Source organism: Oryx dammah, unplaced genomic scaffold (assembly GCF_014754425.2).
Source record: "Oryx dammah isolate SB20612 unplaced genomic scaffold, SCBI_Odam_1.1 HiC_scaffold_13, whole genome shotgun sequence".
Taxonomy (NCBI): Eukaryota; Metazoa; Chordata; class Mammalia; order Artiodactyla; family Bovidae; genus Oryx; species Oryx dammah.
Window position 1 is genome coordinate 16,012,665 of NW_024070197.1, and position 11,593 is coordinate 16,024,257.

Here is an 11,593-nt window from a genome sequence, read left to right on the forward strand (position 1 = left end):
CTGAGTGATTGACACATTCCCCGTACTCAACAAGCTCTGTGGCCCTGAAGCCATAGAACCTTGTAGATCACAGTTACTGGGAGGCAAATTAGGCCCTCTTCTGGGATAGGTAGAGCAGTGAGCATCCCATCATAGGAGATACACACATGGAGTTTGGATAGCCATTAGCTGTTGGAGAAGGCAAATTCCTGCCCTAAATCGCAACTGGAAAAGGTAACAGGTTCCAGGTCTGATACAGCTCAAAAATTTTAAAGATTGTAAAAACTGCCAGCCTTTATTGAGGGTTTGTGCCAGGCCTGTTTCCTGTGAATTCTCTCAGGTCTACGTGTGTACCTTAAGGGCGTTCCAAACATCTTCTTGGCTATTTAGGACTCTCCCTTATGTGCCCACCTTAGAGCCCACAGAAGGCCACGCTGAGGTGACATCTGAGCAAAGACCTAAAGGAGGGGAAGGAACCCTATGGATTTCAGGGAAAAGTTCAGGAAAAGGGAATAGCAAGTGCAAAGGCCTTGGGGTGGCCATGCCTGGCACTAATCTCTTTTGCCTCATTTGATTCTGATCTCTGCTCAAACACATCCTTCCGGGCCTTCCCTGACTGCTCAATCCAATCTAAAACAGTATTCCAGTCCCCAAACCACTCTATCTCCTTATCATACTTTTCTTTATGTATTTATTTTACCCCAAACAATCAGACTATTTTCTGTCTCCTCTATGAAAACATCACCTTGAGAGCAGAGCTTTTTCTCTAGTTTGTTCACTGATGCACCCTTGTGCCTAAAATGAGGTCTGGCAGTTGGTACTTATATTTGCTGAGAGAAGTCCTATTATTAACCTCTTATAAATGAGCAAGCTGAGACCTTGCCCAGGGTCACATGACTTGTGAGTGGTGTGCAACCTGGAAATTATGTCTTAATGTTGGCCCAGTCCTGCCAACTGAAGGATGCCCTGATGCAGCCTGAGCATTTAATATAAACACCCAAGGCCACGTTGCATAAGCAGTGTCTCAGAGACCACCTGGCACAAGTCAAATGCCTTCTCCTGCCCTCCAGCTTTAAGCAGGACCTGACTACACCATCCCCAAACCAGCACAACGGTGGGGAAAACGCGTGGGGGAACCCACTGGACTGAAGCACTGCCCAGAGTGCTAGCCCTAATTCCCAGGGGCTACAGGCCAAGGAACTGAGGTACTTCCTCCTTTCATGCCCCGTGGGTGGACAGATCCAAGTCTTAGTTCAGAAGGCTCCACATGTCACATCCTCTGGTAGGGGAACATTCACTTGCAATGGCTCCATCCACAATCCACTCTCCCCAGGATCACAAGCCCCAAATACGTTGCATTCAGTTCAGTTCAGTCACTCAGTCGTGTCTGACTCTGCGACCCCATGAATCGCAGCAAGCCAGGCCCCCCTGTCCATCACCAACTCCCCGAGTTCACTCAGACTCATGTCCATTGAGTCCGTGATGCCATCCAGCCGTCTCATCCTCTCGTCTCCTGCCCCTAATCCCTCCCAGCAGTTCCTGTGCAATATTGCTCTTTACAGCGTCGGACCTTGCTTCTATCACCAGTCACATCCACAGCTGGGTATTGTTTTTGCTTTGGCTCCATCCCTTCCTTCTTTCTGGAGTTATTTCCCCACTGATCTCCAGCAGCATATTGGGCACCTACTGACCTGGGGAGTTCCCCTTTCAGTATCCTATCATTTTGCCTTTTCATACTGTTCATGGGGTTCTCAAGGCAAGAATACTGAAGTGGTTTGCCATTCCCTCTTCCAGTGGACCATTCTGTCAGACCTCTCCACCATGACCCGCCCGTCTTGTTAGGAGTTTCCAACTCTCAAAGCTACGTGCAAAAACCCAGGCCCTCCCTCAGCTCAGTCTTGCAGATGCCCTCAAGCCAGGGTGTCTTGGATTTGGGGAAACTCCCTCTTGGATTACAAATGGTATATCTCATGGTAACACTTCCAGGTGGGGATGGGGAGTTGCAATTTTTAATTCTTTATAGACATCTGTGAGCTTTTAAAAAAAATCTACCAGAGTTCAAAAGCTCAATCTGGACTGCAGTTTCAAATACATTTTAATTATTTTAACAAATACGAGGGAACAGCTTTCTAAAAGTATTTAACTAGTATTAGCACTAAACACTGGCTGGAGCAGGAGGCTAAGACAGCCGGGTGGGGGGGGGGGCTGCCAAGATAGTACAGGATAGTTCAGCCTGTGAAGAATCAACATGGCCTGGCAACAATAAACTCCATTGAATATACATACAGCCTGAGCATGAGGCCATTTACTCCTCACGACCACTCTAAGACAGGTGTTATCATCGCCATTTTAGAGCTGAGGAAAGGGAGGCAGAAAGGTGCTTCCGAGGTTCCCACAGCTGCCATCTGAGTGTCTTTGTGGAGGGTCTCCATCCACCCTCAAGCCTACCCTGTGAGTGAGTGAGTGAAGTCCCTCAGTCGTGTCTGACTCTTTGTGACCCCATGGACTATAACCTATCAGGCTCCTCTGTCCATGGGATTTTCCAGGCAATAGTACCGGAGTGGATTGCCATTTCCTTCTCCAGAGGATCTTCCTGACCCAGGGGTCGAACCCAGGTCTCCCATATTGTAGACAGACGCTTTACCGTCTGAGCCACCAGGGTGAATACTAGTATTTCACAGATGCGGCAATTGAGGCACGGAGGACAGAAGTTAACTCGCTCATTTGCTTGTGACCACACAAGTCAGGGAGTGGTAGGGCTTGGATCTGAACTTGGATTTGGGTATTATTTAAGAGTCTGGAGGGACTTCCCTGACTGTCCAGTGGTTGAGACTCTGTGCTTCCAAAAACAAAGTGTGGAATTCACACTTAAATGATACCCAAATGTGTTGTCCAATGCAGGAGCCAGGAGCCGCAGGTGGCTATTTAAAATGAATTAAAAAGCAACAAAATTAAGAATCTCATCCTTCAGTTACCCTCTTCGCATCTCAAGTTTGTCATGGCCCCACGGCCACTGGCAGCTGCACTGGCCAGTACATGGGGTGAACATGGTGGAAAGTTCTGCTACAGAGTTCTGCTACAGTCTGCAGTTAGGAGCCAACATTTTAAAACTGAGAGATTCAACATAAACATCCCCGTTCCTGGCTTCCACTGAAAAATCAGAACATCAAGCAACTCCAGGCCCACCTTAGGGCCCCAGCCGGCAGAGCCAGGCAGCAGCTGCCCCCTTGACATGAGGAGGCTCTGGTCCACGGTGCCCCACAAGCCCACATTTGATACATTTACACAGCAGCCTGGTGGCTCCAACCCCACAGTGCCGTCCTCTCTTCTTTTTCCGAAGGGAATCTGGGGCCAAAGAGGGAGACACACTTGCGCAGACCACACGGCACACAGGAAGACACAGGCAGGGCAGGGTCCTGCCCAGGGTTTCAGATTCTCAGGCCAGGGTCAAAGACCAGCCCACTCTGTGCTCGGCAGCTGATCAGCCACTGTGGGATGAGGTCCCCCAGTGTCCCGCACTGCACCCTGACATGCCCATCTGGAGACCCTCTGGACACAGGAGTGTGCCGTCTGGGATTAACTTTATTGGACATGTGGTTGCCCAAGCCATGGTCTGGGAGCGCTGGGCCTCGGGCCTGGAACCCAGGCACTGAGTTTGCGGAGGCCCAGAGGTCAGGGCTGTTTGGAGCGAGGCCACAAGCGGCTGGTGAGAGAGCTGAAGAAGAGGTTCTGCTTGCTGGATTTGGAGAGCTCAGCCAGGCGCTGCTGTTCCTCCTGGAGTTGGGGGCAGACAGAGAGGAGAGTCAGCCAGAGGGCCACCTTCTTCCTTAAACCTCTGCCCAGCCCAGACTCCTTTACCCACAATCTCAGAACGCCAGCCCAGGCACAGAATGAGACCAGACTGCAAAGACTGCAGTCAGACATTGGAAAAAGCCAGCCGTGAGCCACAGAAGCCCAGACTCAAATCCCAGGTACTCTGATGATCCCCGTCCCCTGAACCCTGGGGACCTAGCCCAGGCCCTCCCCCGATGCCATCATCTTGCTCCCTGAGCCCCTGGTGCCCAGTCCTGAGCCCTAAGACCCCTGTCTGGATGCTGAGGGATGCCAGGCCCAAATCTCCAGGGACCCCTCCTCTGTGCTCTCAGGAACACCAGTCAGGAACACAACCCCAAACCTGGTCAACCTGAGCCAATGCCTGGGGATCTCTTTCTCAATCTATATTTAGCCCCATCTACAAATGATGAGGATCACACCAAGGTCATCAGAACTTGCCCAAACCTCGGGCCAAGTGTCCAAGGATCCCTCTTCCCAGACCTGATCCAAACCCCCACCCCACAAAACAGGGGCCCCAGAACATCAAGGTCTCTGAAAAGAGAGACAGAAGTGTTAGTTGCTCAGTCGTATCCAACTCTGTTACCCTGTGGACTGGAGCCCACCATGCTCCTCTGTCCATGGAATTCTCCAGGCCAGAATAATAGAGTGGGTTGCCATTCCCTCCTCCAGGGGGATCTTCCTGACCCAGAAATCAAACGGTCTCCTGCATTGCAGGCAGATTCTTCACCATCTGAGCCACCAGGGAAACCCTCAAGGTCTCTGGACCTATCTCAAATGCCTGGCGTTTCCTGCCTCCTGTCCTCAGAGCACGCTGTAGGATCTATTCACCCCTCATTACAAGGGCCTTCGGGGATGGGTGGTGTGGAAGAGAAGGCCCTTGAAATGAGGTCACACAGCCAGAGTGGAGACAGGTTGCTTAGAGCTCCTCCATCAAGAGCCTGGGGAGCTGATGGGACATCCCCCACCCACACTGGGGATCTGAGCACCCACCTGCTCTAGCCGGCTTTGCCGCTGTTTGAAAGCCTCCAGTGGGTCTTCCTCTAGGGCGTAGTGCTCCAGCACGGTTCGGACATCCTCCACACCATTCAAAGCAATGGCTGGGGACACAGCAGGTGGGGGTCAGCCAGGATGAAGGCCAGAGGGAGGTGGGGCCCACAAGGGTAAAGGTCAGACTTGGGGGGGTGGTTGGAGTTACATGCACCCTTCTCAGCAGCCTAAAAGGGCTCCCCCTAAACATTCCTGGGCATCCTCTAACCACTCCAGAAGAGCATCCCCAACATTCTAGGAAGCTTCTAAAGACTGCAAGATGCTTATGGATCTCCTGCATCTTAAATCCCGTTTTCCATAAAAGCAAGCCAGGATCAAGCATTGATCATTCCTCTTGGGGGTCAAGGGCTTCAGGGTCAGAGACCAGGAGGTCAGGGGTCAGCCTCACTCTTGAGGAAGGCAGACAGGTCCAATAAGACCCGGTCATCGGAGTTGCCATCCCAGGGCCGCAGGGCAACACCGTTGTAGGGCTGTAGGCGAAAGGCTTCCTTCTTGCAGTCCACAACTACTACTCGGGCCGGGTCCCGATTTAGACACGAAATGTCCTGAAAGTAGGTGAAAGGTCAGGTCAAGGCCTGTGCTCCTTCTCTGCCAGGCAGGAAACCAAAGAGGGGGAGAGAGGCAGATAGACAGACCACACACACTTGGTATCCCACACTGAGAGCACCACGAAAGGGCCTCTTGAAGGCCAGGCTGGGATGATGATACCCAACCTTCCAAGTAGTGGGGAGCAAGTCACACAGACTCCTGGACCCGAGGCCGGGCGCACAGACAGGTTGATTCGGAGGTTCCTTGGGGAGGGAGGTGGGCACTTGTGCATTTAACCATGGGCCTCTGGTGTTTGTGAGAGGCTGCAAATTTGTGAACTGCTCACAGGTAGAGGTGCAGACTGTTCCACAGCAACACACATGGAGTCACACAAAGACAGGCACCCAGACAGACCCTTCAAGAGCCTCCATTACAACCCATGTCCCTCTGAACCTTGAAAAACTCCATAGACCCCTAGACCCACCAAGACAGTCAGAAACCCAACAGACATCAAGACGAATGGGTATTTAGACAACAACCCATAAAGAGACCCAATTCACAGCCCCACGGACTCCTGGACCCCTATTACCGGTCACAGCAACAGATCCCAAGGCAAACAAGTGCCAGCCTTCCCCCAAATCCCAGACGCCCACCATGGCCCCCACATGGCACCTTAACATGGTGCCCATCCATGTATCTCGTGGCGTCCCGGAACAGGCGGTAGGAGATGAAGCCGTGGGGGTCCACGCTGTCGATGAGTGGAAAGGCAGTCTGGGGGTGGGGCGTGGGGAAGAACAAGGTCAGGCTAAGCCCTGGCCCTGCAGCTCTCCCTCACCTCTTACCGCATCAACCACTCCAGCCCAGCCCCGGGCCCTCACCATGCCAGTCTCCGATGTAAAGATGACAATTTCATACAAAGGGGCGAGCTGCTGGAATAAGGTCTCGATGCCTGGACGCTTCTTAAACCTCCAGCCAGTAGCTAGCTGGAAATGCAGTGAGAACAGTGACACGCTGAGACCCAGAGTATTCTCTGTCTCTGTGGCTCATGGAGGGATTCACAGGTACAGGGCTGCGACTGATGGTCTAAGAGTCTGCAGGATCGGGTCCCCCAATAACAGCTGACTCCCCTCTATTACTGTGTGCCAACATACACCTGCAATAACCGACGGGCTGGGAAGCAGCACAGGCGAGGAACGCCAGGCAAGGAGGGGCGACCCCTCTTCCCCAAGACAACAGAGCAGAATGGGGGCTGAACCCCAGCCTGGCTCCAGCATCTGTGCTCCTGACCATGTCACCACAAGCCAGCCACCCAGGCCTATGCGGTGTCCCCAACCCGCTGCTTTCCCCAAGACACACCGACCACTCAGGGTGCAAGAGGACGCCGGTGAGCTCCAAGACCAGTGTGTATGGGGGCTGGTAGTACGGCTCCCGCAGAGGGTCTGGGAGAAGGCAGGGGCTGGTGGGCTCGATGATCATCTGTGAAAAGAGCGACCAGGTCTGGGTACTCAGACAAGGGGGGCGGGAGGTGGGGGGGGGGGCTGCGGCCCCAGGCTCCTGCTCACCTGTCTGTAATCTTTGAAATATTTGTATGTCCGGCGCAACTGCTGTACCAGAACTGGATCTAGGAGAACACCAGGGCAAAAAGGGATTCCAGGATAAGCTGCTGCTCAACCCCCTGGACAAACCAGGGGTTTATTTATCCACCAGATACAAACAGGCCTAAAACACCCACCTGGTTTGAAACAGCTCATTTCCAAGAACCAAGGCAAAAGGGAATGACATAACCTACTGCCAGGTAGGAACAAATGTTTTTATTCACCTGCCAAGTTTTAATCTGAATACTTATATCCGCACATCACCCCAGGTATAAAATAGAATGCTGTAAAATAGAATGCTGTATATGCCCACTTAAATCCCACATATGTATAAATAAATCTGCTAACATTATGGCAGTATATTTTGTCAACGCTGAACCTCTAGGTCTCCAGGTGTGCCCACTTTAAGCAAGTACGTGGAATCTAGGTAAGCCACGATAAAGATACACACACCTCTATATGGGCTTCCCAGGTGGCGCTGATGGTAAAGAACCCACCTCCGATGCAGGAGACATAAGAGACTCAGGTTCAATCCCTGGGTCGGGAAGGTCCCCTGGAGGAGGACATGGCAACCCACTCCAGCATTCTTGCCTGGAGAATCCCAGGACAGAGGAGCCTGGCAGGCTATAGTCCACGGGGTTGCAAAGAGTCGGACATAACTGAAGTAACTTAGCACACCATCTATATACTTTAAACTACTTGGTTCTCAACTAAAAAGCAATTTTGTTCCTCGCTTCCCAGGAAACTTCACAATGTCTGGAGACATTTTTGATTGTTACAACACTGGCATCTAGTGGACAGACACCCCAGACACTGCTAAATATCCTACAATGCACAGGACACTCCCCTAGGACAAAGAACTATATGACCCAAGCTAGCAACGTGGCTGAGGTTAGGAAATCCTGATTTAAAGGAATATACCAAGTCCAGCTTAAACAGAAATCTTATGACTCCCTATTTCAATACAGTATTTTTAGTGTAGTTAAACTACTGTCTCTAGACCTGTCTTTTTGAAACCAAAACACTGAAACACCACTTAAGCTGTGAACACACACACTTTAAACCTACAGGTTTACCTGTTCACCTTAAATCAGTATGTTGACTTGTTTAAAATAGTATGACTCTACATCTGCCCAGTTAACACATACTTAGCTACCTGCCAAGTTTAAAGTGAAAGTGAAGTCGCTCAGTCGTGTCCGACTCTTCGTGACCCCATGGACTATATCCTACCAGGTTCCTCTGTCCATGGAATTTCCCAGGCAAGAGTACTGGAGTGGGTTGCCATTTCCTTCTCCAGGGGATCTTCCCAACGCAGGGATTGAACCCGGGTCTCCCGCACTGCAGGCAGACGCTTTACCCTCTGAGCCAACACCAACATAATAACATGCCGGCTTGCAAACATCTCCAGCACAAACAAGTGGCTTTCTGGACCTACCAGTTTTATATCTCTCTTGGGAAGGACCAGGTGTGATAGAATTGGCAGCTCCCCTCTACTATCCAATTTGTCAGAAACTCCCTAAAAGCTGGCTAATCAGAAGGCAGGGAGGGAGGAAGGAGGCATTGTTTTGGAAATGAGCTGGATGGGCTATGGCCTGGTGGGAAAGAGAGGCTGTCATAAACAAGGGGGTGAGGGGCTGCAGATGCTCAGATCTAAGGCACAGGAAGCCATGTATCTGGCAGAGAAAGCCCAGTTCTCCCCCAGGCAGTCCCACCTACCCAGGATTCCCCTCCCCCACTGTCCCTGACCATCTGCTCCTGGGCTGAGGGGCCAGGGAAGGGGACTGGAGCTCTGTATGCCCCTCTTCCCCCAAGCCATACAGCTGCTGACTCCCCCACCTCCCAGTGGAAGTGGGGGGGGGGGACCAAATGGGGAGGGCACAGTAGAGAGGGTCAGGGGACCCCAGAATCTATGATTGTATACTCACCGTTGTCGAATTCATCGGGAATCTGCGAAGTAGAGAGAAAAAAGAAGGGTTTGGGACGGCAGAGGCAAAACCCAGACAAGGAATCTCTGGGGCCCTGGGAGGAGCAGGCAAAGGTCCCTGGGAGGGAAGGTTCACTCCAGACCAGAAAGGAGCCTGAACAGACCAGATGGGAGGAGACCCACAGGATGCGACCCCTGGTAAGGCCTCTGTGTCTCTCTCCCACTCACCTTGGCACCATTTTCATCCACAGCATTGTTACCTGCAAGGGAGATAGTGATGAATGAGAAATTTGAGGCCTGGTCTCCTGGGACTTATGGGAGGAAGAAGGCAGAGGGCCTAGCCTCCTGGGTCTGAGGGAAGGGGGCTAGAGGTATGGTCTCCTGAGAAAGAAGAGGGGGCTGGTAGCCAGAATATCTGGGTCTCTGAGACAAGGAGGGCTGGGGCAGGGTCTCCTGGGTCTCTGAGGAATAAAGGGACTAGAGGGAGGACTGGAATTTTGGGTGCTGAGGGAAGAGGTAGCTTAGGGGGCTGGTCCAGACCTCTCCTTCCCCCCTTTAAACTGACTCCCTATAGCTTAGTACAGGAACCAACTAGAAGGAGTAGAACCTTGAGTAGAGGGGCAGTAGGGGGATTTCTCTCATTTCCAAGTTCCAGTTGGCTCCCCTGAGGGAGGAGCCAGGGAAAGAAGATGGGTGAAGTCCTTATGGGAAAGAGGGGGCAGTCCCCCCAGCAGAATAGAGGGCCAAAAGAACATAACTGGGGCACAGGGATATGTTCCTCACCGAAGATATAGATGATGCTCACGGTCCCACCAGCCCCAAGCAGCCCAGCGAGCCAGAGTGCCACTTTTTTGGCATAGCTGGGACCCTCAGAGCTTCTCTGCTGCTGTGGTCCCTGTGTCTGGGCCTTAGTGCCTGCTCGGCTCCCAATCTCTGCAACCTGCAATTGAGAGGGGGTAGCTTGGCCAAGAAAGGAGAGAAACAAGGTCGGGGTGGTCCAGCACACTGGTCTAAGAAGAATCAAGGTTGAGAGCCAGGAAGAGGACACCCATATGGCCTCCAGGTGTTGTATGCCTGCAGGGGCAGGTAGGGGACTGCGTCTCTCAGAAAAGTCAAGAACTAAACTGGCGCTATGATCCCAGGGGTTCTAGAGATGACAAGCCCGGGGCCCAGGATCCTACAGAACCGGAGCGCGGGTGGGGAAGCAGGGCAGGGAGATACGATCAGGGACCCTGACTGAACACTGACTAAGATTTCTGGAGCAAGCCACTGAAGGCCACGCAAGAGGACAGGGCGGGGAGTTAAGTCCTCCGGCCGTCTGGAGCTCACAGTAGCGTATGGAGGGGGACGGAAGGGAGGGGCAATCGCCTGCTGGGACTTGGGGAGCAGGGCACAGAAGTAATGGACCCGAAGGTCAGAAGGGCAGGGTCTCTGTCAAGATGGAGGCAGGTCGAATCAGAAGCCCTAGCAACACCACCAGCACCACGGCGGGGAAAATACCCGCCAGGCCAGGCTGGGACTCCAGTGTCCCGGGCCCCTCCCCCTCGAGTATTACTTGAACCGTCACCGAGACAGGAGAGCAGGTGACCCCTCCTTCCCCGGCGCCCACGTGGGGTCGAGAAGGTGGGGTCCAGAAGAGGTGGGATACAGAGGAGGTAAGGTTCAGAGGACACACTTGAGTCCCCAAGCATCTATCCCGGGGAAGCAAGGGCTGCCAACCCCGGGAAGCGGGGAAGAGACTCAAAACGCGGGTGGCGTTCCATTCAGCACCTTGAGGTGCTGCGTTCCAGAAGCTCCGGACGGCCCCGGTCCGCCCGGAACCACAGGAAGGAGCCCCAGCACCCGGGGACCAAGCCCATCCGGCTCACCTGGTCCGGGGCCCGAGGGGGCGGCGTCGCGAGCCTTGCACACAGCCCCCGTGCGCCTTGCCGGAGCCCGCTCCGCAATCGCAGGAACAGCGCCGCCGAGGCCGCCATCTTGCGCTGACGCCACGCGGCCCCGCCTCCTCACTCTCTCCCCCCGCCCCGGGCCGGGGCCGCGGCCAATGGTAATGCAGGGGCGGGGCGGGTGGACGGGAGCCCGAGAGAGACAAAAGCCTGCGGGCGCACTGCCGCGGGCGCTCCAGCTGGGGCTGGGAGTCTCCCGCCGCCGCGTCTTCCTGAGGCCGGAGGCCGTTCCAGCGGCCACGCCACAGGACGGGGCGGGACACCACTGCCCGAGGTCAAGCGGAGGCCATAAGGAAGGGACCCAATTGCTGCTGGATTTGTCCTAAAAACTAAAAGCCAGCTTCACACACCTTCCTCACGAGCGACCGAGAGGCCTCATCCTCCTTCCCTCCCCTTCACCCAGCCCTTTCTTGCTTGAGTTTCTTAAACCGGGTCTGGAAAGTCAGCCAGTTTCATGGAGGCTCAGCCAAACGAACCGCTGCGGGCTCAGGGTATTGAGAGGAAATCCGTGAATTAGAGGCTACGGGAGCCATGATTAATCTTTCACATGTAAATCACCACATGGCATTTAGGGATAAATACTAAGATAATAAGGACTTCCCAGGTGGCTCAGTGGTAAAGAATCTGCCTGACAAGCAGGAGACGCAGGTTCCATCCCTGGGTAGGGAAGATCCCCTGGAGAAGGAAATGACAACCCACTCCAGTTTTCTTGCCTGGAAAATCCCATGGTCAGAGGAACC

The 11,593-nt window shown here is 53.5% G+C and overlaps 1 protein-coding gene across 3 annotated transcripts; it reads right to left on the bottom strand.

Annotated features, from left to right (window-relative positions):
- Positions 1 to 3,541: 3,541 nt before the first annotated feature.
- TIMM50 (translocase of inner mitochondrial membrane 50) lies at positions 3,542 to 10,929 on the bottom strand. Of its 3 annotated transcripts, none has more exons than XM_040252780.1 (11): positions 10,776 to 10,929; positions 9,691 to 9,847; positions 9,136 to 9,167; positions 8,909 to 8,930; positions 6,951 to 7,009; positions 6,745 to 6,864; positions 6,267 to 6,371; positions 6,061 to 6,159; positions 5,249 to 5,405; positions 4,804 to 4,910; positions 3,542 to 3,753 (listed from the first exon to the last, which is right to left on the bottom strand). In XM_040252780.1, exons 1-11 carry the CDS (start codon positions 10,881 to 10,883, stop codon positions 3,652 to 3,654), a joined length of 1,068 nt encoding a protein of 355 aa, XP_040108714.1. In that variant the 5' UTR covers positions 10,884 to 10,929; the 3' UTR covers positions 3,542 to 3,651. The 3 variants fall into 3 exon arrangements, with proteins under 3 accessions (XP_040108714.1, XP_040108716.1, XP_040108715.1); XM_040252782.1 differs by having other exon boundaries at positions 10,463 to 10,844; XM_040252781.1 differs by lacking the exon at positions 6,745 to 6,864 and having other exon boundaries at positions 10,776 to 10,926.
- Between the last annotated feature and the right edge of the window lie 664 nt (positions 10,930 to 11,593).

What these genes read in the sequence shown, in the direction of transcription:
- TIMM50 (XM_040252780.1), bottom strand. Translation starts at nt 10,883, where the DNA reads ATGGCGGCCTCGGCGGCGCTGTTCCTGCGATTGCGGAGCGGGCTCCGG. An exon ending in ATTTCAAAGATTACAGACAG is followed by an intron (nt 6,865 to 6,950) that starts GTGAGCAGGAGC and finishes CTCTTTTCACAG; the next exon opens with ATGATCATCGAGCCCACCAG. An exon ending in TCTTGCACCCTGAGTGGTCG is followed by an intron (nt 6,372 to 6,744) that starts GTGTGTCTTGGG and finishes CTGCATTTCCAG; the next exon opens with CTAGCTACTGGCTGGAGGTT.